The following is a 26,544-nucleotide window of genomic DNA, read 5'->3' as shown; positions in this document are numbered from 1 at the left end:
CTGTGCCCTCTGTGTCAGCCAGTTCAGATGCAGGAGGGGTTCACCAAAACAGCTGATATAACCTAGAGGATTTAGGGAGAAGGGGGAGAGGGGATGAAGTGAAGAAGAGAGACTGTTATTGTGTGTGTGTGTGTGGTCTCACCTGGTGTCCACACTAATTGGCTACAGAGAACTTTATGCTGAAAAACAGACACAGGAGGACAAACAATAGAAGATCATGTCAATAGAAGATACAGTATGTGATGCAGACAAATCGGAGTGTGCCGGAAACATTTACATATAGAGGGCTGTGTGTCTCACCACTTGGTTATTGAAAGGCTAACACCCAGGGAAAATTATAGTTCAGTGAAAATGGCTGTGTTTATGTGGTGTAAATCTGAAAAATAGCAGCTGACATCTTAAGGTTTTTTAAATTAATGCATGTGAGACAGGTTCCATGTACCACAAGACAGGCATAGACAGAGAAAAAGAAAACATAACAGTTTAATTACCTCTGGTTATGGGCACTTTTGCCAGCAATAAAGCTTCCGTGGCCTGTTCCTCGGACAGTGAACATGTGTCAATATCTACATTTTCGACCCCTTGGTCAGCTCGCTCTCTGAAAGTAAAGAAAACAGCTTCTTTTTTATAGATATGAAAACAATAACTGAGATGTGACTGTTCAATCTAAAGCAGCAGATTTTTAGGATATACAGCCCAGTGCTGCTTACCTGAGATGCCATCTTCGTAGGTGTCCGCTTTGACTTCCTTTGTGTTGGAAAAAAGTTGCTTTCAGAAAAATTATTTATGATTGAAAAAAAAAAAAAGAAGTTTTTGCTCTCGACAAAAAGACAAATGTACCTCCATAGCATATAACAATTTCTGTGAATAACCACACCTTCATACAAACGCGCTACTGTATGCAGAATTCTTGACGCACAACCGACGATGCTGCCATATCCTGCCAGCACTTCCGCAAGCGAGCCACTCAGGAGCAGAATGATGATGCGTGGAAGAGGGAAAGGAATGAGATGGGAACAGCAATTTGTTGCAAGTTGGGGAGGGGTGCTAATAGCTGAACAATAGACTATTCAACCTTTACTTAATACACTAATAGCTGGGCTAAGTGTGAACCCCCTATCACAGACCAGATAACTAAGGGGTAGCTTACTACTCAATGTAATAAAGTAATGACTTTTCGAATAAGTTACCTTACACGTTATGTTGGCTGACAATTTGTTAGCTACGCTGTCCTTACGAACCACATAGCATATAATAGCAGTATGTACCGGTATGTTAGCTAGCTACCTAACGTTAGTAGTTATACATCAAACTTGCCAGTATATTAACTATAACTAACTATCGTCATATTAACTAACTAACTAACTATCGTCATTCTTAGCTTAGCTAAATGGTATAGTCGTTGTACTTTCTCAATTGACATTTGGGTGCTTTCGTAAATTGGCCCTGGCTGTCTATAGCCTGGACAATAGAACTCGTCAAAATTCACCCAAGGCTGAAAGACTGGAACACTAGCGCGAGCCCATTAATGGAATCGAACATTCGCAGAGCCTGTTTTGACTGAAGTGATGCTTAGAATTCCATAAAAAATGTATCTCTTTTATTTCACCACTACAATCTGTTTGTTGGACAAAAACCATTTGTGTAGAAAGTAAACATCTGCATCTCGATGGTGTCAACTGTGCTTATGTCTGCGTAATGAAAAAGTAGGGGGGAAGAAAAGAAGAAAAAAAAGCTCGCTGCCCAGACTTACATAATTACAAAGAGGAGATTCTTCTGATTAAAATGGTGCCCGTGTAACAGTTTTGCCTCCGTCCCTCTCCTCGCCCCTAACTAGGCTTGAACCAGGGACCATCTGCACACATAGATAACAGTCCCCCTCAAAGCATTGTTTCCCATCGCTCCACAAAAGCAGCAGCCCTTGCAGAGCAAGGCGGACAACTACTTCAAGGTCTCAGAGAGAGTGACATCACCGATTGAAACGCTATTAGCGCGCACCCCGCTAACTAGCTATCGGTTACACGTGATTTGAAAAAAAATCTAAATATACACATTGCGAGATATTTGGCAAGACAGACATGCGTATATTTCACCCATAGGAAACAATGGGAAGACCGCAGAGTTCCAATATTATTTTTGTTGTTTACATTTTAACTAAAAAAACAACGTGAGCAGGCATTGTGACGTTGAACAATGAGCTGGGAATAGAGTGTTCGGAAGGTGAGTTGGTGCCACAGTGCACAATAGAACTAATAGGAGCTGGCAGGGTGAAAAATGCACTAAAATGGCCGGTGTCAGCAAACGTCGGATAAAAAGCATAATTCAATTGTTTCCAGCAGCACATTTACAGTCACCAACACTCTGGTTAACATGAAAACGGACTTACCATCTCTGCTAGGGCAAGTAAAATGGTCAGAGTGGTCTCTTTTGTGTGTGGAAGTAGCTAACCAACGTTACCCTGGGTGCTTGACTGCCGTTGTAAGCCCAGAGCGCTTAAATCAACCCTACTCCTCGGCCCGAACGTCCAGTCTGCTCTACGAGAACGAAACGGTCTGAATTTACAAACGGACAATTTCTCTGAATGGAAACACCATAATATTAATCAAATGAATGAAGCCAAATTTCTTAAAATCAATCCCATATACTATGTTATTACAAAAAAACGTTTTAATTTCTGGTTTTAAATTTGCTTATGCCAATACGGAATACAATCAAATGCTTCTCAAAGATGCCCTCTGGTGGTCAAACTAGCAATAACTTGCAGTAACAGAATAAATGGCTGAGAATTAAATGACATGCCACAGAATGCTGCAACAGCATGCAGGGTGTGCCGCAGTATGGCGCAGCTTTTATAGGAGGAACCACTGTATATGATGTAGTACGCAATTTTCGTGTACCACTTTTGGCTCGTGAGCGCTACAGAACTATACAAACTAACGGAGAATCTCTTTAAGTACAAAAGTGTCAGTGATCTACCTTAACATTTGTTAACATTACAAGAGAACATTTTTGCTCTCCAAGATGGCGTAGCAGTAGGATGTGTGTGTTTGTCTTATCCCGTGTAAATAGTAGGTCTTATACATCTTAATCTCACTTTCTATATACGAACTAAATATACTTTCCTGCAACCCTCCTCACCCAATGTGGTACAGATCTGCTATTTCTATTCCTTATATCTGGAACTTCCATCAGGCTCTAGCCAGCTAACTAGCTACTAATCTTTGTTAGCCACGGGTAGCAGTCTTCAAATTTTTCTCGGTCACCAGCCAGCCTGGACCATTTATTGTCGATGTGGAGCCCCGCCGATCCATCACGACTGGACTACTGACGTGATCGCCCAATGTGGTCTTAACAGGCTATTCTGATACGATGTCGCCGAAGAACCATCTACTTAGCCCCGGCCCGCTAGCTTTTCTGAATGCTGTGTCCCCTGCTCGCCTAGCGTAGTAGTGACTACCGAATGGCATCCTGACTCACCTATTGCTGCTCTTTTGACCCTATGATCACTCGGCTACACAGCTGATGCTCCCTGGACTCATTTTGTTTACCTGTCGGCGCCAGCCTCGAACTAAGGTCCTGTATATACCTAATTGACCCTCTCTGCCCATTCATCGCCTTGTCTACTGCAGTCTTCGCTAGTTCTTATTGTTTTATGTCACTGTAGAGCCCTCAGTACCGCTCTTTTGACCCACCACACACACATGCAGAGACCTCACCAGGCTTAACTAGTGCTTCCAGAGAATGAAACCTCTCATCGTCACTCAACGCCTAGGTTTACCTCCACTAAACTCACAACCTACCATAGTCAGTAAATTATGCCCCAAATCTATTTTACCATGCCCAGAAATCTGCTCCTCTTATTCTTTGTCCCCGACCAGTTCTTATAGCCTTTAAACGTACCCGTATCCTACTCCTCTATTCCTCTGGTGATCAGTAAAGCACTGCCTTATCTCAGGTCACTGGTCGTCATAGTAGGACCCACCCGTAGCATGTGCTCCAGCAGGTATATTTCACTGGTCATCCCCAAAGCCAACTCCCCCTTTGGCCGCCTTTCTTTCCAGTTCTCTGTTGCCAATGACTGGAACGAATTGCAAAAATCATTGAAGTTGGAGATTTATTTCTCCCTCACTAACTTTAAGCATCAGCTGTCAGAGCAGCTTACCGATCATGGCACCTGTACACAGCCCATCTGTAAATACCCACCCAACTACCTCACCCCCATATAGTTTTTTTCCCCCAGTGTTTAATTGCTAAATTGCAATTATTTTGCCACTATGGCCTATTTATTGCCTTACCTCTCTAATCGTACTACATTTGCACACACTGTATATAGGTTTTCTATTGTGTTATTGACTGTATGTTTGTTTATCCCAAGTGTAACTCTGTGCTGTTTGTGTCGCACTGCTTTGCTTTATCATGGCCAGGTCGCAGTTGTAAATGAGAACTTGTTCTCAACTGGCCTACCTAGTTAAATAAAGGTGAAATATTTTTTCTTATAATAAAAAAAACAGAATGACATTTACTCTCATTGGTGTCCAAAAATAACTATCTGAAAGCAACGCCAACATGTGTTCTGTCCTCTATTTACCCAGTTCTGGGGTGTTTTTAACCCAGCATGTTTTTAGAGTCTACTGTTGATATACTGTTGATATTTAAACCGGGTAGCTTGCTACACTCACCCGACAAGTCAACGCATCTCATGTTTGGATACTGGTCACTTAATCTCCGTACATGGCAGACTGGGAGACCTTACGAGCTCTGTAAAAGGCAGATAAACAGGTGCAACCAAACAATGGACTGGGTCGGGATGGGGGTGGTGAACTTGATGACGTCACAACGACTTGCGGGCAGTGGGTTTAGAACAAAAATGACAAATTGTAAAAAAATATATATATATATAATAATATATATACACAGTACAAGTCAAAAGATTGGACACACCTACTGTCTGTCATGTCCATCAGCGTGGTATGCATACATTCTTCAAGAAACACTGAACAATATAACAAAACAAACAAGGTGCAGACCAAGAACCCACAAACACAAAAGGGAAAATATGCATAACAATTCTTCTTTATTAAATACCTAGAAACACTGAACAATATAACAAAACAAACTGTGACACCTACCTACTCATTCAAGGGATTTTCAAGATGTTTTGTACTATTTTCTGCATTGTAGAATATTAGTAAAGTCATCAAAACTATGTCATTGTCTTGTTGAAAAATAAAAGATAGTCCCACAAAGCGCAAACCAGATGGGATGGCGTATCACTGCAGAATACTGTGTTAGCCATGCTAAATCACCGACAGTGTCACTACCAAAGCACCCACCCCCACACCATCACACCTCCTCCCCCATCATCCTTTCACCTACTCTGCGTCTCACAAAGACACGGCGGTCAAATTTGGAGTCATCAGACCAAAGGACAAATTTCCACCTGTCTAATGTCCAATGCTAGTGTTTCTTGGCTCGTGTTTATTCTTATTGGTGTCTTTTAAAGTGGTTTCTTTGCAGCAATTTGACCATGAAGGCCGGATTCATGCAGTCTCCTCTGAAATGTTGATGTTGAGATGAGTCTGTTACTTGAACTCTGTGAAGCATTTTCTTGGGCTGCAAATTCTGAGGTTCAGTTAACTCTAAAGAACTTATCCTCTGCAGCAGAGGTAACTCTGGGTCTTCCTTTCCTGTGGCGGTCCTCATGCGACTGAACTTAGGAGAACTTTTGAAGTTCTTGACATTTTCAGTGTTGACTGACCTTCATGCCTTAAAGTAATGATGGAATGTTGTTTCTCTTTGCTTATTTAATATGGTCTTGATCTAATACCAAATAGGGCAATCTTCTGTACACCACCCCTACCTTGTCACAACACAATTGATTGGCTCAAACGCATTTAAAAGGAAATAATTTCCACAAATTAACTTTTAACAAGGCACACCTGTTAATTGAAATGCATTCTAGGTAACTAATTCTTGAAGCTGGTTGAGAGAATGCCAAGAGTGTGCAAAGCTGTCATCAAGGCAAAGGGTGGCTACATTGAAGATCCTCAAATAGAAAATACATTTTGATTCGTTGAATACTTTTTTGGTTAAAACATGATTCCATATGTGTTATTTCTGAGTTTTGATGTCTTCACTATTATTCTACAATCTAGAAAACAGTAAAAAATAAAGAAAAATCCTTGAATGAGTAGGTTTGTCCAAACGTTTGACTGGTACTGTATATACCTATATATATTTATATTCCGGACTCTTATATTGTTCGTTCTGATACGTCTTAATTTCTTTATTTTACCTTTTTGGAGTATGTGCATATTGTTGTGTATTATTAAAACACAATAATTTCGCTGCTCCTGCAATAACATCAGCAAATCTGTGAATGCGACCAATAAACTTTGATTTGATTTGTGCTCCAACAGAGACCAAGGCGTTGCCATGGCGCAGGTAAAAAAGTGTTTCTGTCTGTGCCATATTGCAAACTCCATCGCCCAGTGGGGGATGGGGGAGCATGAAAAGATGCTGAGAGCAGAGCTAGGCCCCACTTTCCCCACCACACCACCATGGGAGCCTCCAAGACTGGGCTGCTCCCCACAGATTCCCACATAGCCTATATGTGACTCGCAAATGGCACCCTAGTACCTTTGAGGTGCGCTACTTTTGACCAGGGTCCATAGGCGCTGGTCAAAAGTAGTGCTGTGCATTATGTAGGGAATAATGTGCCATTTGGAACACGTTTCAGGAAGGCGCTGACTGACACACAGCTAGATTGACTTGGGAATGCCGAGTAGGAACCAGCCTAGCCTGATGCATTATGTCTCTGTTCACTTGCTTTATTCCTTAAATGTTTCCCGATTTCCAGCCCATTACTGTGGGGTAAACAGGGCCAGGCAGTGAAGGGAATGTAGCAAAGGGAAGCGAGGAGAAAATAGAGAGAATATAACTGCTTGCTTGGGAGGCGCAGAGAGACCATACCCACCAGGCCTAGCAAACCATTGGGGCCTATCAGGGTCTGTAAATACTTTATGAGATATGATGATACTCCTCAACCACAGGCCATTAACCATTTTCACTAGGAATGTGCCCTTTGGTAAAGCAGGAAAATAATCAAATAAGCAAACAAACTCTTCCCCAGTGACAGCCCAGACTCTCTTTAGGCCGATATGTTGCTTGACTGCTAATGAGACTCCGTGTACGGTGATTCTCTTCTCATCCTCCAGGAAAAACTACCAACCGGCCCATACACACACCAAGACAACAGCCAACAGTTGCATCCCAAATGGAGCCCTATACCCTATTTAATGCAGTAGTTATCACAAAGACCATTAGGGCTATGGTAAAAAGTAGTGCACTCAGGGGTCTAAAGTGTGACCAATTTGGTCGCATCTGCAACAAAATATTTTGCTGTGCGACCTGGAGTTTTATTTTGGGAGCACCAGTGTGACTAAAAGAAAATCCAATAAAAGATTCAATGCGGAACCATATTTCACCTCAACACCCTTCTCTACACTGCTCAAACAAAATAGACTGCCTCCTGATGCTACTTGCTTAGAGTTTCCGGGCCACACACACTAAATCCTGCCCCTTCGCTAAAGCAGGTAGCACACAGTTCCTCCACGCTGTTTATTCTCTCAGAATGCTGTCAATTCATGCACTAAACATATTCCTCCAAGACACGAACGATGCTGCTTTCCACATCGTGTCTAAATATGAATCCACATATATCTCTATTATACTATTAGTTTGTGTATGTTGCTCTCTGCAAAATGTGAGTTAGTTAGTCAAAGGAAGCTGACATGTGCCTAAAATAATGCTAATGCTAATCGCTAACTAGCTAGCTAAATGTCATTTAGCTAAATTCACTAGCTACAGAGAAGCAAACGATAACTCTAATACAGGTTGCTACCAGAGGTGTTGTAGATCATCAAGTTGTTTGTGCAACAGCATGTTCTGAATCAGATAGCCTATTCTAAAATATTTGTCTAAATGCAACATCCATTAAAATGTGATTAGGGTCCCCTGGGAAACACTGACCAACACGTTGGTTTCTACCCTATCATAACATCACTCAACTAGAGATGGAGTGGCCTTGATGTACTACGCATGCTGACATTCAATTGGTACAAGCCTCCTCACAGACTAATATGTCATTAGAGTGCAACGCATGCTCAATGAGGAACGAGAGAGAGCTCAGGTTTGTTGTTTTGAAAGTTTCTGAGAAAGTGTTTGTTTACCAGTCTACCTGTTTAATTTGGATCCCGCGACGCTGTTAGCCTCAGTTGCTGGGACCTCTACTACCTCTACTATCTGTCCCGGCATACTGCCAACTGCTAAAGTCTGAAGAGCTGCTGCTTGGCGATGCTACCCAGAATTCCTTGACAGTTTGAACACAGCCGGTAATGCGGTTAGCCCTCGTGGCTGGGACTGCAGATAGTCCTGAGCTTGTGGCTGTTTGTTGCTGTTTCCTTTATTCCTGCAAGCTGTGGTGGCTGGAATTGTGTGGAGTACCAGCATTAGCCTACATTGCTACCATCATCTTTAAAATTAACAAAAATATGTCTCTAAGCAATTGTAAAAGCAAAAGGAAAAAAATGTCAAACAGTATTTGGAGAAATCTCTTAGACTCAACAAAAGAATGGACGATCTGACCAGAGGTCCAAGACCGTGATAAAAGTTTGCCGTTCTCCCAGGGATAGGTGGATGTCCTGAAATAGACTTGCAGTGAGATGACAACAAATGAAGCTTTTTGACATCAGTACTGTCTGTGAATCATTATTACAGATCACTGGGAAAACAGACTATCAAGAAGGACAATGCTGTGGATAGCATAACAGAGTCTCCACATGAGACCTGTAAAGTGTCTGAGGAGAACATGAGAATTATTGTCACCGAAAGCTACAGATGGATCATAGGAAGGTTGAGGTGGAGCGCGCCCACAGGTCTGGAAAACCTGGTACTGTATATATATACAGTTTGGACACATTTACTTATTCAAGGATTTTTCTTTATTTTTACTATTTTATACAATGTAGAATAATTGTGAAGACATGAGAACTATGAAATAGCACAAATGGAATCATGTAGTAACCAAAAAAGTGTTAAACAAATCAAAATATATTTTACATTAGAGATCCTTCAGTGTAGCCACCCTTTGCCTTGATGACAGCTTTGCACACTCTTGCCATTCTCTCAACCAGCTTCATGAGGTAGTCACTTGGAATGCATTTCAATTAACAGGTGTGCCTTGTTAAAAGTTAATTTGGGTAATTTCTTTCATTCTTAATGTGAGCCAATCAGTTGTGTTGTGACAATGTAGGGGTGGTACACAAAAGATAGCCCTATCTGGCAAAAGACCAAGTCCATATTACGGCAAAACAGCTCAAAGAAGCAAAGAGAAATGACAGTCCATCATTACTTTAAGGTATGAAGGTCCGTCAATGTGGAACATTTTAAGAACTTTGAAAGTTTCTTCAAGTGCAGTCGCAAAAACCATCAAGCGCTATGATGAACCTGGCTCTCATGAGGACCGCCACAAGAGAGGAAGACCCAGAGTTACCTCTGCTGCAGAGGATAAGTTCATTAGAGTTAACATAACCTCATAAATTGCAGCCCAAATAAATGCTTCACAGAGTTCAACTAACACACACATCTCAACATCAACTGTTCAGAGGTGACTGCATGAAGCAGGCCTTCATGGTCGAATTGCTGCAAAGAAATCACTACTAAATGACATCAATAAGAAAAAGAGACTTACTTGGGCAAAGAAACGCGAGCAATGGAGATTCAATCGGTGGAAATCTATCTTTTGGTCTGATGATTTGAGATTTTTGGTTCCAACCGTCGTGTCTTTGTGAGATGCAGAGTAGGTGAACGGATGATCTCTGCATGTATGGTTCCCACCGTGAACCATGGAGGAGGAGGTGTGATGGTGTGGGGCTGCTTGCTGGTGACAATGTCAGTGATTTCTTTAGAATTCAAGGCACGCTTAACCAGCATGGCTACCACTGTATTCTGCAACGATACACCATCCCATCTGGCTTGTACTTAGTGGGACTGTCATTTGTTTTTCAACAGTACAATGACCCAAAACATACTTCCAGGCTGTGTTAGGGCTATTTGACCAAGAAGATGGAGTGATGGAGTGCTGCAACAGATGACCTGGCCTCCACAATCACCCGACCTCAACCCAATTGAGATGTTTTGGGATGAGTTGCGCCGCAGAGTGAAGGAAAAGCAGCCAACAAGTGCTCAGTATATGTGGGAACTACTTCAAGACTTTTGGAAAGCATTCCAAAGCAAAGCTGTCATCAAGGCTAAGGATGGCTACGTTGAAGAATCTCAAATCTCAAACATATTTTGATTTGTTTAACACTTTTTGGTTAGTACATGATTCCATATGTGTTATTTCATAGTTTTGATGTCTTCACTATTATTCTACAATGCAGAGTCAATATTTGCAGTGTTGACCCTTCTTTTTCAAGACCTCCGCAATTCGCCCTGGCATTCTGTCAATTAACTTGGGCCACATCCTGACTGATGGCAGCCCATTCTTGCATAATCAATGCTTGGAGTTTGTCAGAATATGTGGGTTTTTGTTTGTCCACCCGACTCTTGAGGATTGACCACAAATTCTCAATGGGATTAAGGTCTTGGGAGTTTCCTGGCAATGGACCCAAAATATCGATGTTTTGTTCCCCGAGCCACTTAGTTATCACTTTTGCCTTATGACAAGGTGCTCCATCATGCTGGAAAAGGCATTGTTCGTCACCAAACTGTTCCTGGATGGTTAGGAGAAGTTGCTCTCGGAGGATGTGTTGGTACCATTCTTTATTCATAGCTGTGTTCTTTGGCAAAATTGTGAGTGAGTCCACTCCCTTGGCTGAGAAAAGAAGCATCAAGCTCCTCACCGTGCACTTTCACCATTCTGTGAAGTTCATAATGACGTATTTAATCTGTAACCTAATAAACTGTATTGTTTCGAATCAAATGAAATCAAATTGTATTGGTCACATACACATGGTCAGCAGGTGCTATTGCGAGTGTAGGGAACAACAACTAGTTTACAAAGTTGTAGTGGCAGGACAACAGACCATATCATCGACTCCAAGTTTACTTTGAAATTATGTTATGATATCAATATTTGCACATAAAGGCGTTTCCACTGCCATTTCTCGTATAATACATTTGACAGACACAAAAAGATCCCATGTCGAACAAACAAATTGCAGCACTTTTGTACCATCAAATTGTACCAACACGTTTTGTTTCCATCACAGCTGTCGTGATAAATGTTGTATACGGAATGATTTTATTCACATAAAACTGTGGATGGAAATTTGGTTACTTTGACAAAGCCGTTAGTTCCTTATAAGTGGCACAAATTAATCATTGTACCCTATGGTGGGTATTGAGGTTACACAAAATGCATTTGTACCCTGGAAAACAGAAATGTGACTTCACCGTAGAGTGCGATGATTTTACACTATATATACATGTGGGTTCGTCTATTTCAGCCACACGCGTTCCTGACAGGTATATAAAATCGAGCACACAGCTATGCAATCTCCATAGACAAACATTGGCAGTAGAATGGCCTTATTGAAGAGCACAGTGACTTTCAATGTGAAACCCGTCATAGGATGCCACCTTTCTAACAAGTCAGTTCATCAAATTTCAGCCCTGCTAGAGCTTTTCCGGTCAACTGTAAGTTCAGTTATTGTGAAGTGGAAACGTCTAGGAGGAACAACGGCTCAGCCGTGAAGTGGTAGGCCACACAAGCTCACAGAATTGGACCGCTGAAGCACAAAGCACGTAAAAATCGTCTGCAACACTCACTACCGAGTTCCAAACTGCCTCTGGAAGCAATGTCAGCAAAATAACTCTTTGTCGGGAGCTTCATGAAATGGGTTTCCATGGCCAAGAAGGTGCACATAAGCCTAAGATCACCATGCGCAATGCCAAGCGTCGGCTAGAGCAGTGGAAAAGCGTTCTCTGGAGTGATAAATCACGGTTCACCATCTGGCAGTCTGACGGACAAATCTGGGTTTTGGAGAATGCTACCTGCCCGAATGCATAGTGCCAACTGTAAAGTTTCTTGGAGGAGGAATAATGATCTGGGGCTGTTTTTCATGATTCGGGCTAGGCGCCTAAGTTCCATTGAAAGGAAATCTTAATGCTACAGCATACAATGACATTCTAGACGATTCTGTGCTTCCAATTTTGTGTCAACAGTTTGGGGATGTCCCTTTCCTGTTTCAGCATGACAATGCGCCGTGCGCTAAGCAAGGTCCATTCAGAAATGGTTTGTCGAGATCGTTGTGGAAGAACTTGACTGGGCTGCACAGAGCCCTGATCTCAACCCCATCGAACACCTTTGGGATGAATTGTAATGCCGACTGCGAGCCAGGCCTACTCGCCTAACATCAGTGCCCGACCTCACGATGCTGTTGTGGCTGTTGAAGCAAGTCCCCGCAGCAATGTTCCAACATCTAGTGGAAAGCCTTTTTAGAGGAGTGGAGGCTACTGTAGCACCAAAGGGGGGAACAACTACATATTAATGCCCATGATTTTGGAATGAGATGTTTGACGAGCAGGTGTCCACATACCTTTGGTCTTATAGTGTACATTTTATAAGAAAAATATTGGGTACAAAAATGTACCATTATACTAAATTGTCTGCACATATACCCTAAAAAGGTACCAAACAGCACCATGTGAGATCATTATGTGTACCTCTGAAGGTATATTATGTGTATTTAATATTTGTTGTACCCTAACTGTACCCTTATTTCTAAGAGTATAGAGGAGAATGTCCCGGCATCTGTGTGTACTTGCGAAATAACACACATCGCTCAGAGAGGCTTGGTTAAGTGAAACACTCCTCAATGGCTTGATACCTTAATGGTGTCTATCTTCAGTAGAAAGGCTCTTAAGGCCGCGGCCCCGCCGTAGCTCAAGGGTTGTTGCCGTGAGTCTGTGTGTCTCTAGTGTGTGCGTATTTAATGTGTGTGTGTGTGTGTGTGTGTGTACTTGCCTGTGTGCTAACCATGTTCTGATAATCCATATACCCTCACAGTCTATTAGCCATTTACACGCTAAAGGACGAGCCAGAAACATCAATCAATGCTCAAAGGAGATAAAGTGGTTTGATTATACTCCAGTGGTTGACTTTTGATCTCAACCGTCTTGTATTTTCTTTACTTTTTTTTCTTCTTCTCTCTGTCTTTTTTTGTTCTCATATTTGTACTTCTCCTCCTCCTCCGCTTCGTTCCTTCACAAGCTCTGTAATCGTTTTAGAAGCAAAGCTGAAAGTCAAGCCTCGCTTGGGGACGATGTTATGTTGTGGAATCTTATTTGGGTTTGGATGGCTCTATTCTCTGGATGGACGGAGAGACCGACTGCACCACAGGAATGCAAAGCAACCAGACCCTATTCATCCAGTGTTTCATCCCAAATGGCACCCTATTCTTGTAAAGTGCACTACTTTCGACCAGTAATGTAATATATAGAGAATAGGCTGCCATTTGGGACACATCCCAGTCCTCACAAGAAACTCTTTACTCCTCGTCACTTGTCCTGACCTTGGCTGGGATGCTTGACATTCACAATCTCTCAATTACAGTATGTTGTACGACGTTGCAAACAAACAGAGTGATATCGACTTCCTCAACTCTCTCATCTAGCTATGTAAAGCATTTCTTATTGGATATACTTTGCTGTAGGCCTACTCTCCGTTATGTTATCTAGGTCGACATTGTATTTTGATTTTGTTGGACAAATAATGGCCGTAAGAAGCCTGTGTGTTTGGCAGTAGGGAACTAGTCCACTACCTCCTTAGGATGTTTTGATATGAGTGGAGTGGACATCGGCCGAGCTACCACATAGCTGACAGTCAGCACTGAACACATCAGACAACACAACATCTGAGTCAGCCTAGGAGGCAGTGCTCAGGGGTGAAGTTTCCTCTAGGTACAGATCTAGGGAGAAGTACATGGAGGAGTTTGCTTTACCAGTGAAAGTATTGTATCTCAATCAAAGTACATTTTAGGCCATCTGAGAATGATAATATGTGGTGTGTATCCTATTTAAAAATAAGTGTTATGGCTGGAATGCTGGCTATGACTGAAATGTCTTATTCAATATCAGAATAATAATATAAGTCCCCACCTTTCATCCTGTCAAACTCAGACAATGAGAAGAGAACAATAATTTCAAAAAATTAAGAATAGAAAACAATGGAGACATTTAACATCACGCCGTACCTTGCCAACATACTGGTGATCCATCCCTGTGTACTCCTCCAGTAGGAAGAACTGGTTCCACATCCATCCTCGTTTGGAGCGTCTCAGAGGCACTCCATTAGCGTCCTGTCCCATCAGCGTCAACCCCACCCCTGCGCCACCCCGCCTCCCCCCTGTAGTCCTCCTCAGGGCTCGATGTCCGTCCCCATGGGAACACAGGTATGCCCAGAGGACCAGCAGGAGAAGTACAGTTCTTCCTCTCAACATGGCCAGGCCAATAGCTCCAAATACAGCTTCACTCAGCTAGATGTTCTACTCCCTCTGGGTGTTAGTGTGAAGTGGTCAGTGGACTTTAGTCAGAAGTTTCGTCATTGGGTCACTCCTCCAGGTCTGGGTGCAGGTCCGCAGTAGCAGCACGGGCTGTCAGTCTGTCATTGGGGCCCAGGTCCAGCCAGTATCTGGAACATAGAACACATAGTCAGGATGTTAGTACTGGGAATACTTGGAACAGTTAACTACTACGATATTTGGTGCAACAATCCCTGTCTGTAGGAGCTAAGCCATAACTTTCTTCTCCTCCTGTCCTGTCTCCCTTCTTCTCAGCAACATATGCTTTCCTCCTTTCACCCCCCCTCTCTCTGACTCTTCATTTCTCTCTCCCTCACACTCTGTCTGTCTGTCTGTCCGTCCGTCCGTCTGTGTCTCTCTCTCTCTCTCTCTCTCTCTCCATTCGATTCAATTCAAGGAACTTTTTTGGCATGGGAAACATACACTGCTCAAAAAAATTAAGTTAACACTAAAATAACACATCCTAGATCTGAATGAATTAAATATTCTTATTAAATATTTTTTTCTTTACATAGTTGAATGTGCTGACAACAAAATCACACAAAAATTATCCATGGAAATCAAATTTATCAACCCATGGAGGTCTGGATTTGGAGTCACACTCAAAATTAAAGTGGAAAACCACACTACAGGCTGATCCAACTTTGATGTAATGTCATTAAAACAAGTCAATATGAGGCTCAGTAGTGTGTGTGGCCTCCACGTGCCTGTATGACCTCCCTACAACGCCTGGGCATGCTCCTGATGAGGTGGCGGATGGTCTCCTGAGGGATCTCCTTCCAGACCTGGACTAAAGCATCCTGGACAGTCTGTGGTGCAACGTGGCGTTGGTGGATGGAGCGAGACATGATGTCCCAGATGCGCTCAATTGGATTCAGGTCTGGGGAACGGGCAGGCCAGTCCATAGCATCAATGCCTTCCTCTTGCAGGAACTGCTGACACACTCCAGCCACATAAGGTCTAGCATTGTCTTGCATTGGGAGGAACCCAGGGCCAACCGCACTAGCATATGGTCTCACAAGGGGTCTGAGGATCTCATCTCGGTACCTAATGGCAGTCAGGCTACCTCTGGCGAGCACATGGAGGGCTGTGCGGCCCCCCAAAGAAATGCCACCCCACACCATGACTGACCCACCGCCAAATCGGTCATGCTGGAGGATGTTGCAGGCAGCAGAATGTTCTCCACGGCGTCTCCAGACTCTGTCACGTCTGTCACGTGCTCAGTGTGAACCTGCTTTCATCTGTGAAGAGCACAGGGCACCAGTGTTCTCTGGCAAATGCCAAACGTCCTGCACGGTGTTGGGCTGTAAGCACAACCCCCACCTGTGGACGTCGGGCCCTCATACCACCCTCATGGAGTTTGAGCAGACACATGCACATTTGTGGCCTGCTGGAGGTCATTTTGCAGGGCTCTGGCAGTGCTCCTCCTTGCACAAAGGCGGAGGTAGCAGTCCTGCTGCTAGGTTGTTGCCCTCCTACGGCCTCCTCCACGTCTCCTGATATACTGACCTGTCTCCTGGTAGCACCTCCATGCTCTGGACACTACGCTGACAGACACAGCAAACCTTCTTGCCACAGCTCGCATTGATGTGCCATCCTGGATGAGCTGCACTACCTGAGCCACTTGTGTGGGTTGTATACTCCGTCTCATGCTACCACTAAAGTGAAAGCACCGCCAGCATTCAAAAGTGACCAGCCAGGAAGCATAGGAACTGAGAAGCGGTCTGTGGTCCCCACCTGCAGAACCACTCCTTTATTGGGGGTGTCTTGCTAATAGCCTAGAATTTCCACCTGTTGTCTATTCCATTTGCACAACAGCATGTGAAATTTATTGTAAATCAGTGTTGCTTCCTCAGTGGAAAGTTTGATTTCACAGAAGTGTGATTGACTTGGAGTTACATTGTGTTGTTTAAGTGTTCCCTTAATTTTTTTGAGCAGTGTATATCTTTACATTACCAAAGCAAAAAATTAAACAAACAATAGAAGTAAACATTACAAAATGAATAAAGACATTTCAAATGTCATATTATGTCTATATACAGTGTTGTAACTATGTGCACATACGTAAATAAATAAATACATATGGGTTGTATTTACAATTGTGTTAGTTCTTCACTGGTTGCCCCTTTTTTTGTGGCATGATTTGGTTGGTTCTAATTGTGTTGCTGTCCTCGGGCTCTGTGGGATCTGTTTGTGTAAATGTATTTGCATTGTGAAAACATTATGTTTCAGAAAGTCCAGCAATGCAATTACAATGAACATTACACAGGGCTGTGAATAGTGTAGCTTGTCCCTGAGCTGGCGTACTAATGGTGTTTGCCTCTCTGCCTGCTGTAGGTACTGCATGTTGGTTCTAACCTTAAATGAAACAACAAAGAAAGTTTGCAGGTCTGTTAATAAATGCCTTTGTCCAACCATCTGGATAAGGGCATTTCAGTGCTGCGCCAGAAATACTCTAAATAGTGAAATGGGAAACTCCATTTGACTCATATTATTATATTCCTCTTTCATTTACAAATTGCATGACGTGACTATGAGACGTGGCTGTATCTAGGGGAATTTTTATTTAGCTGACCCTGCTAGCTAGCAAAATGTTATTAGCTAGCTAGCAAATGTTGTGAAATTATTTGAAATAACGACTGAAGTAGCTAAGGTATCTAAGTCAACACTACACTACTACAAATTAATTTAAATGACAATAAATAAAGATTAACTTGCTTGATTTTTTGCTGTCCAGTGGCACCACAAGCGGGCATTTGATTTGCGAACTCATGTGCGAACCCACTATCCAAAAAACTGTGCAGGACATGTACACTGAATTAAAGGGCAACTACAACACGTTTCTAAGATTTTCCCCAGAACTGAAAAGTCACTCCTGATGTGGTTTAAGCATTTTTTTGAACACAGAAAATCAAATGTTGCTGTTTCTCTATTAAAAAAGTGTGAACAAACTGGGGGAAACCAGAATTCGGGGGGGATCGGAAACCCGGAAAAACAAAACAGAGAGAACTTGAATTTGGAAAAAACAAAACAGAATTAGGTCAAAAATAAAAAACAGATTTCAAAAAGGTCCAACCAGTGTTTTTTTATTGTAAATGACTGTACTTCAGAGCGGGGGAAAGTTGAGGTCAGGTCCAATATTGGCAATGAACCTAAGAGGGAAAGAGGTTTGGCAATCCTATAAATATTTTAGAGTAATATATACAATTTAGCAGACACTTTAATACAAAGCAACTTACAGTCATGGTTGCATGTTTTCTTTAACATATGGGTGGTCCCGGCACACCACCCTTTATAAAGCACAGGTTTTGTCATATTCGACCTAGTGGGTTATGTCACGTTTGACACTGGTAGTTATTGAACACAGTTATACTACATTTATGAACCCTTTACAGAGTATGACATATGGTTATAGATGATTTGCAACACATTTATGTAGTGTTTATGAAGGCTTTATAAGCTCCACGTCATTTAAAGCAGGACGAGAATGGTCATTTGTGGGCCTGGCAACTGGACCTTTTTTTTTTGGAACCCCATTATTTTTGACTTACTGAAATTCACTTTCAGGACCCAGGTCTGACAGAATCTGTACAGAAGATCTAGGTGCTGCTGTAGGCCATCATTGGTTGGGGACAGAAGGACCAGATAAATCAGCAAACACTAGACATTTGACTTCAAATTCTAGCAGGGTGAGGCCGGGTGCTGCATACCGTTCTAGTGCCCTGACCAATTAATTGATATATATGTTGAAGAGGGTATGGCTCAAGCTGCATCCTTGTCTCACCTCATGATCCTGTGGAAAGACTTGTTTTTTTGCAAATTTTAACTGCACACTTGTTGTTTGTGTACATGGATTTTATAACGTCATATGTTTTTCCTCCAACACCACTTTCCATCAATTTGTATAATAGACCCTCATGCCAAATCTAATCATAAGCTTTTTTGAAATCAACAAAGCATGTGACAACAACTTTTTTTTGTCAATTAAGGTGTGCATGGTGAATACATGGTCTTTTGTACAGTATTTTAGTCTGCTGTTAATGATAATGCAGATGATTTTCCCAAAGTTACTGTTGACGCATATCCCACTGTTGTCATTGGGGTCAAAATTTAGGCAGTTTGTGGATTTGGGTGATCAGTCCTTAGTTCCAAATATTGGGGAAGATGCCAGATCTGAGGATGACGTTAAAGATTTTAAATATAGCCAATTGGAATGTGTGATATGTATATTTTCAAATCAAATCAAATGTTATTGGTCACATACACATGGTTAGCAGATGCTATTGCGTGTGTAGCGAAATGCTTGTCCTTCGACAGTGTAGCAATATCTAACATGTAATCTAACAATTCCACAACAACTACCTAATACACACAGATGTAAGTAAAGGAATGGAATATGAATATATACATATAAATATGTGGATGAGCAATGACAGAGTACCATAGGCAAGATGCAATAGATGGTATAAAAAACAGTATATACATACATGAGTAATTTAAGATATGTCAACATTAATAAAGTGGCATTATTAAAGCGACTAGTGATCCATTTATTAAAGTGGCCAATGATTTCAAGTCTGTATATAGGCAACAGCCTCTCTGTGTTAGTGATGGCTGTTTAACAGTCTGACAGCCTTGAGATAGAAGCTGTTTTTCAGTCTCTCGGTCCCAGCTTTGGTACATCTGTACTGACCTCGCTTTCTGGATGGTGAACAGGCTGTAGGTGTCCTGGAGGGCAGGTAGTTTGCCCCCGGTGATGCATTGTGCAGACCGCACCACCCTCTCGAGATACTTGCAGTTGTGGGCGGTGGAGTTGCCGTACCAGGGGTGATACAGCCTGACAGGATGCTCTCAATTGTGCATCTGTAAAAGTTTCTGAGGGTTTTATGTGACAAGCCAAATTTCTTCATCCTCTCGAGGTTGAAGAGGTGCTGTTGTGCCTTCTTCATCAGACTGTCTGTGTGGGTGGACCATTTCAGTTTGTCCGTGATGTGTACGCCTAGGAATTTAAAGCTTTCCACCTTCACTGCTGTCCCGTCAATATGAATGGGGGGGTGCTCCCTCTGAAGTCCACGATCATCTCCATTGTTTTGTTGACGTTGAGTGAGAGGTTGTTTTCCTGACACCACACTCCGAGTGCCCTCACCTCCTCTCTGTAGGCTGTCTCGTAGTTGTTGGTAATCAAGCCTACTGCTGTTGGGTCGTCTGCAAACTTGATGATTGAGTTGGAGGCATGCATGGCCACCCAGTCATGGGTGAACAGGGAGTACAGGAGGGGGCTTAGTATGCACCCTTGTGGGGCCCCAGTGTTGAGGATCAGCGAAGTAGAGATGTTGTTTCCTACCTTCACCGCCTAGGGGCTGCCTGTCAGGAAGTCCAGGACCCAATTGCACAGGGCGGAGTTGAGTCCCAGGGCCTCAAGCTTCATGATGAGCTTGGAGGGTACTATGGTGTTGAATGCTGAGATATAGTCAATGAACAGCCTTCTTACATAGGTATTCCTCTTGTCCAGATGGGATAGTGCAGTATGCAGTGAGATGGCGATTGCATCGTCTGTGGACCTATTTTGGTGGTAAGCAAATTGAAGTGGGTCTGGGGTGACAGGTAAGGTGGAGGTGATTATGATCCTTGACTGGAGTCTCAAACCACTTCATGATGACAGAAGTGGGTGCTACAGGGCGATAGTCATTTAGTTCAGTTACCTTTGCCTTCTTGGGTACAGAAAGAATGGTGGCCATCTTGAAGCATGTGGGGACAGCAGACTGGGATAGGGAGAGATTAAATATGTCCGTAAACACACCAGCCAGCTGGTCTGCCCATGCTCTGAGGACATGTATAGAAATGCCGTCTGGGCCGGGAGCCTTGCGAGTGTCAACACGGTTAAATGTCTTACTCATGGTGACCACGGAGAAGGAGAGCCCAAAGTCCTTGGTAGCGGTCCGCGTCGGTGGCACTATATTATCCTCAAAGCGGGCAAAGAATGTGTTTAGTTTGCCTGGAAGCAAGACGTCGGTGTCCGTGACGAGGCTGTTTTTCCTTTTGTAGTCCGTGATTGTCTGTAGACCCTGGTCTCATGTCTCATGTCTGAGCCGTTGAATTGCGACTCTATCTAATAGTTCTTCCCAGATGTATGTAATAACACTTAAGATTTTCTGGGCTAACAATGTTAGAAATAATACATTAAAAAAAACAAAATACTGCAAAGTTTCCTAAGGACTAGAAGTGAGGCAGCCTTCTCTGTCATCATCATCTTGTAACACACAAGATGTTATCATTTATCAGGGTTTGTATTTTGTCCTGTAGTTAATTCAGTGTAATTAGAGAATCCAGTGGGTTCTGGTAGTCGTTAATAGCTGATTCTAAGATTTGTAATTGATCATGTATATGTTTGCTGTTTGTTCTTTGTTATAGAGTCAAAAAGACTGGAGAAGTGGTTTATCCGTTTTGGATAGATAAGTCTGTTGTTGTTTGTTTAGTGTTCCAATTTTCCCAGAAGTGGTTAGACTATGGATTCTTCAGTTACACTGAGCTGATTTCTGACATGCTGTTCCTTATTTTTCCTTAGTGTATTTCTGTATTGTTTTCGTGATTCACCATAGTGAAGGCATAGGCTCAGGTTTTCTGGATCTCAATGTTTTTTAGGTTTCTCCATAAATTGTTTAGTTTTTTGCATTCTTCATCAAACCATTTGTCATTGTTGTTAATGTTCTTAGCTTGTCTGCTTTACATTTTTTAGATTTGATAGGGAAGCTGAAAGCTCAAATATACTGTTTAGGCTTTTTACTGCCAAGTTTACACCTTCACTAATTATGTGAAAGCTTTATCCATGAAGTTGTCTAAAAGGGATTGAATTTGTTGTTCCCCAATTGTTTTCTACATTACTTTCCTTCCATCTATAGCATTTCTTAAAATTATGCAGTTCCATTGGCTTTGATGACTTATGACAGAGTATTGCTCTGTTCAAGTAGACTGTAATTTTGCTGTGATCTGATAGGGGTGTCAATGGGCTGACTGTGAACGCTCTGAGAGACTCTGGGTTGAGGTCAGTGATAAAGTAATCTACAGTACTACTGCTAAGGGATGAGCTGTAGGTGTAGCTACCATAGGAGTCCACTAGAAGCCTACTATTGACAATGCACAGACCCAGCATGCAACAGAGCTGCAGGAATTGTGACACATTTATTGTTGTTTTGTTGTAGTTTCGTCTCGGGGGTCATATTGGGGAGGGAATGCTGTTACCTCTCTCTCTCTCTCTCTCTCTCTCTCAGAAATTCGATTTCAGATTGCCCCTATAAAGGAATATGACTCGATATAATGAGTCTACTTCTCCATCCACACATTGACACAGCTACAAAGGGCTACATGTACTTTGTGTTTGCGCTTAGTGGAACTATCATTTGATTCCATATGTGTTATTTCACAGTTTTGATGTCTTCACTATTATTATACATTGTAGAAAATAGTAAGAAAACCCTTGAATGAGTAGGTGTGTTTAAACTTTTGACTGGTACTGTACGTATACTAAACTGAATAAACGTTTAATAGACTAACAGGTCTACATGCTCAGCTTGTATCTCTTGAAACAATCTGTTTGGTCACACTATGTTATCAGAGCAAGCAGGCTGTCAATGGAGACCCCGAGCAATGTCAATCTGAGTTTATTACCTTCAGATCATTGTAAAGATACTAAGCAAAATGGTTGTTTGCAAACCACACAATGAAAGCACAGAGCATACAGTGCCACGCAAACTCTCCCCCATGTTCTCTCTTTCTCTCACTCTGCTCTCTCTCTCTCTCTCTCTCTCCCTCTCTCTCTCTCTCCCTCTCTCTCTCTCTCTCTATGAAGGCATGGTTAGACAAACATGGGGGGAGAAAATGGAACAAGATGGAGAGATGAAAAAGGGCATGACTTCTTATTCTATGCTCATTATTCCTGTCTGGGTGCTATCCAGGCCAATGATGTGGTACCGCTGGGGTCTGGGCGCTGGGTTATCAGTGGGCGCATTGGGAACTAGCAGCACCACCGTCACTATCACACACAGACTACGTCCCAAATGACATCCTAGTTCACAACTTTTGACCAGGACCCATACTTTTACTGGTCAAAAGTAGTGCACTATATAGGGAATACGGTGCATTAGGGACACACCCACACAGGCTCCGCTCAGATAGAAAGATGCAGAATGCTGTATGGCAGCTCTGCTTTTCTCACAGGACATAAAGGAAAACATCTCTGGCCATTCTGCTGAATTAAGAGCTTTGAACTGCATGCAGAAAGTGGGGAGAGATTGAGCAAGAGAAAGAGAGGGAGAGACAGACCGGTCGAGACACATTGAGAGGGGGAGAAATGGCGGGAGAGGCTCAGGTAGAGAGAGACGGAGGGCCATGGTAGGTTGGGCAGAGAGAGAGATGGAGGGAGAGAGATGGAGAAAGAGAAAGAGGTAGAGACAATTGTTGAAAGGGGGAGAGGGTGGGTCAAGGAGAGGGTGGGTCAAGGACTAGTAGGGGGAGTTCGAGAGGATGGAGAGAAAGAGAGAGATGGAGGGAGGGAGTGCTCCTGTCAGAGCAGCGTCAGCAGGACAGTTAAGAGAGGAGCTGTGTGTGTGGGTGAGAGTTTGTGTGTGTCTAGCCCATCCATTACCCTACCTGTCTTCTCTCTATCCTTTTAGCCATCCAAGCCAAGGCCTCTCTCCCTGCCCTCCCTCCCTACCTGCTTTCAACCCTGCTTTCCCCTTATGAGGCAAAACGCAAATGGGAAAAGCTGAGGGGTTAGGTCCTCCTTTCTCTTTTCCCCCATGCCAAGCAGTTTATTATACCCCATGCCAAAGCTCCTCTCCTCTATGCCTGCTGCATGCGCTTCAGCTGATATGCATTATCATGGGGGATTTCCAGACGCTTGCGATGCTAGTCACTTTGAATGTGTCCTTTGCATGCCTCAGCAGGGGGAATAAGAACCCATAGGTCACAACAGGCTCTCTCTGGGCCGACGAAGCAGGTGAGAGTGACGGCCTGTCTCAAATATAGTGCGTTCCCTTTGACGAGCTCCCATAGTCAACTAATAGGGCTCTTTTCAAAAGTAGTTCACTATGTAGGAAACAGGGTGCCATTTGGGACGGAACCATAGAGTACCCGAACCCACAGCCCACTCACATTCTCTCTCTTAGTAACTCTCACTTGGATAGCTCTGTTTCAAATACATTTTTAGCTAAAAGTATTTTTTTTCTCCTTCACTTCCTCTCTTCTATTTCCCTCCTTCTCTTTCCAAGTCCTCACACGCTTGACTTTATGAATTTCCTTAATTGACCATGGTGAGGGAGCGTGGGGGACTGGGAGCTATTGATTTGCTATAGGACTCAGCAGTGTGGTTGGAAATACCATGCGGTCTCCGGGGTTGCTTCTCAGAGCCTTCTAATACCTCCAGTCTTCAGCTTCTCAACACACGCACACGCACGCAAGCAAGCACACACGCTGCTCTGCTGTGGTGGGAGGCAGACAGTCAGTCCTTTCAATATATTTCTTTATAATGTCACTGTGGAAGGCTGGAAGCTAATGCCTGACTGACTGTATGGAAAGGCCCTGCCTGCTGTCCCTGAGGAGTGCTCGCACCGCTGATCACATTTTGTCATGCCCTGGAATCCATGTTGTTCCAAATGGTACCCTATTCCCTACACTGAAAAAAATAAAGGTTCTTAAATTGTTTTTCCTCAGCTCTTATGGTTCCATGGGAGAACTCTTGCCCAATAAAGAACCCTTTGAGTTAAATTTGGGGTTCTTGATGTGGCATCTACGGTTCTTATGAATTCTGAAAGGTTCTTGAAATGTGGAAGCCTTCAGATGTATCCCTTTCATAGCACACAGCTATGGCCAGTGTTAACTAGTGTAAAATGTTTCAATATCAACATTTTTGCATCTACATTGATGGATTAATGTATCTCATGCTAATAAAATACAAATACAATTTTTACAAACTATTCAAATCTGTTGCTTGGACATATTGCACTTGTTCCTGAAATGGTTGTTCCAGTTTGGATGTTGAAGTTAGTCTCATATCTTAGTGTTCCCAACCCTGGCCGCCATTCTGAAAGCAGGTTGTGGGTGAATTAAAACATTGGATATGCCCTCTCTGGCTGGATTAGAATATGACTTACACATCACTTTGCAAACCAGCATAATGTGACTTGCAGGCTTGATGTGGCCTGTAAACCTTGAGTTTCAGGCCACTGTATTAGGGTAATTCTCGGCCCTCTAAAGAAGGCCTTATGGGTGGTACTGGTAACTCAAAAATATGCAAATAGGGCTTAAAACCTTACATCAGGGCTATTCAATTTCGGTCCTGGAGGGCAGAACTACTTCTGGCTTTGGATTTCTGTATGGTTCTTCAAAGAACCATCACATTTATCTTTCTTCAGAGACCCTAAAATGGTTCCCCTAAGGCATCGCTCTCAAGAACCTAATGCGGTTCCTACTTGCACCTTTATTTTTAAGAGTGTATGCAGTGCACTACTTTAAATTGGGAGGATACAATAGTAGTGCACTATGTAAGGAATAGGGTACCATTTGGGACACTGCCACAGCTCTCTGACCCCTTAATTATCCATCAACAGTGGACCAGTAGCAGTAAGTCAGTTACATCCAGAGCTTAGTTTTCTCTACATCTGTGTGTACCAGTGTGTGTGTGTGTGTGTGTGTGTGTGTGTGTGTGTGTGTGTGTGTGTGTGTGTGTGTGTGTGTGTGTGTGTGTGTGTGTGTGTGTGTGTGTGTGTGTGTGTGTGTGCGTGTGTGCGTGTGTGTGTGTGTGTGCGCGCGCGTGTGTGTGTGTGTGCGCGCGTGCGTGTGTGTGGAGTAGCTCTCCTCTCTTTTCTTGGTACCCAGCCCCAGTAAGTGTCAGCGTCATAATGAACCTGTGTAATAGAACATGACAACGCAATTATATCCTCACAGTTAAGAGAAAGTGTTTACAACAACCCTGACACTGCTTGATTTTCTGCCTCTACTCCCTCTTTCTCCTTGCATCCATTTTTTGCGCCATTTAATTGCAACCATAAAAAAATATTTAAATTGCCTGTCACCAATTATCTGGAGTCACTACACGTGGCTATAATACTTCTGCATTGTGTTCCGTGCAGGGTTAGCAAGATGAATGTGTCTGCAATTTGGAGAGTGGGCCCAAGGATTCTAGGCTCATAGAATTGCATGAAATAACATTTCAACTCATAACAATTAGCTATTAAATATATCTATTGCTCGTATCGAACACAGGGACTCATAGATAAAGACAGGGACACAGCGAGACACACAAACATTCATATTGGATGTAGCAGACTAATAGCTTTTCTAGTGTTTTATATGTAACTACACTAAATGGCTTCAGGGGCATTTCGTGTATAGTCTGGAGCCATGCAGGCAAAACTGACCTATGAACAGCAGTACTACTCATCCTCCTCTTGCTTTTTCTCTTCTTCCTCATTCCCTCTCTATGCCTCTGTCTCTCTCCCTCCTTCTCTCGCTCCCGCTCTCTCTCTCCCCAGCTCTCCTCTCTCTGTGTGTCTCTCTCTATCTTTCTTTCTCTCTCTCTCTTTGTCTCCTAACGAGAGAAGATGAGCGACACAGAGAGACAGTACCCTATCGCACCCATTGAGCCACAGCAACCCAGGCTTCCACGGCAACCCAGAAGATGCCCTCAGGGGGGGGCAATTAAAAGTGAGATAGGAGAATGTCAGCCACGGGCAAGTTGGGGGGGGTACATTGCCCTGGTACAAACCAAAGAAGAGGCCCTTAAAGGCTGCTAATGTGTGTCACTGTCAGCGACAGGTTGTTTCACAGTTTCCCTTCTTTCCCTTCGCCTTGACACAATGTTGTCATGCTCTGAATTTATTTTATTAAGAGGACATGGGCTACATCCCAAATGGCATCCTATTTCCTATGTAGTGCACTACATTTGACCAGGGCACTGGTCAAA

At 43.0% G+C, this 26,544-nt stretch overlaps 1 protein-coding gene across 1 annotated transcript in view; it reads right to left on the bottom strand.

Moving 5' to 3' along the window:
* The window catches only part of LOC112228029 (cadherin-6-like), an 85,194-nt gene that overhangs the window by 25,135 nt on the left and 33,515 nt on the right, over positions 1-26,544 (bottom strand). Inside the window, exon 2 of the mRNA XM_024393149.2 lies at positions 14,259-14,695. Within this exon, the coding sequence (XP_024248917.1) occupies positions 14,259-14,504 (246 nt within the window). The 5' untranslated portion in view covers positions 14,505-14,695. The remainder of the gene's footprint in view (positions 1-14,258; positions 14,696-26,544) is intronic.

Source organism: Oncorhynchus tshawytscha, linkage group LG29 (assembly GCF_018296145.1).
Source record: "Oncorhynchus tshawytscha isolate Ot180627B linkage group LG29, Otsh_v2.0, whole genome shotgun sequence".
Classification (NCBI taxonomy): Eukaryota; Metazoa; Chordata; class Actinopteri; order Salmoniformes; family Salmonidae; genus Oncorhynchus; species Oncorhynchus tshawytscha.
The sequence above is the reverse complement of the archived record's forward strand: the minus strand, read 5'-3'. Positions and strand labels throughout refer to the sequence as shown.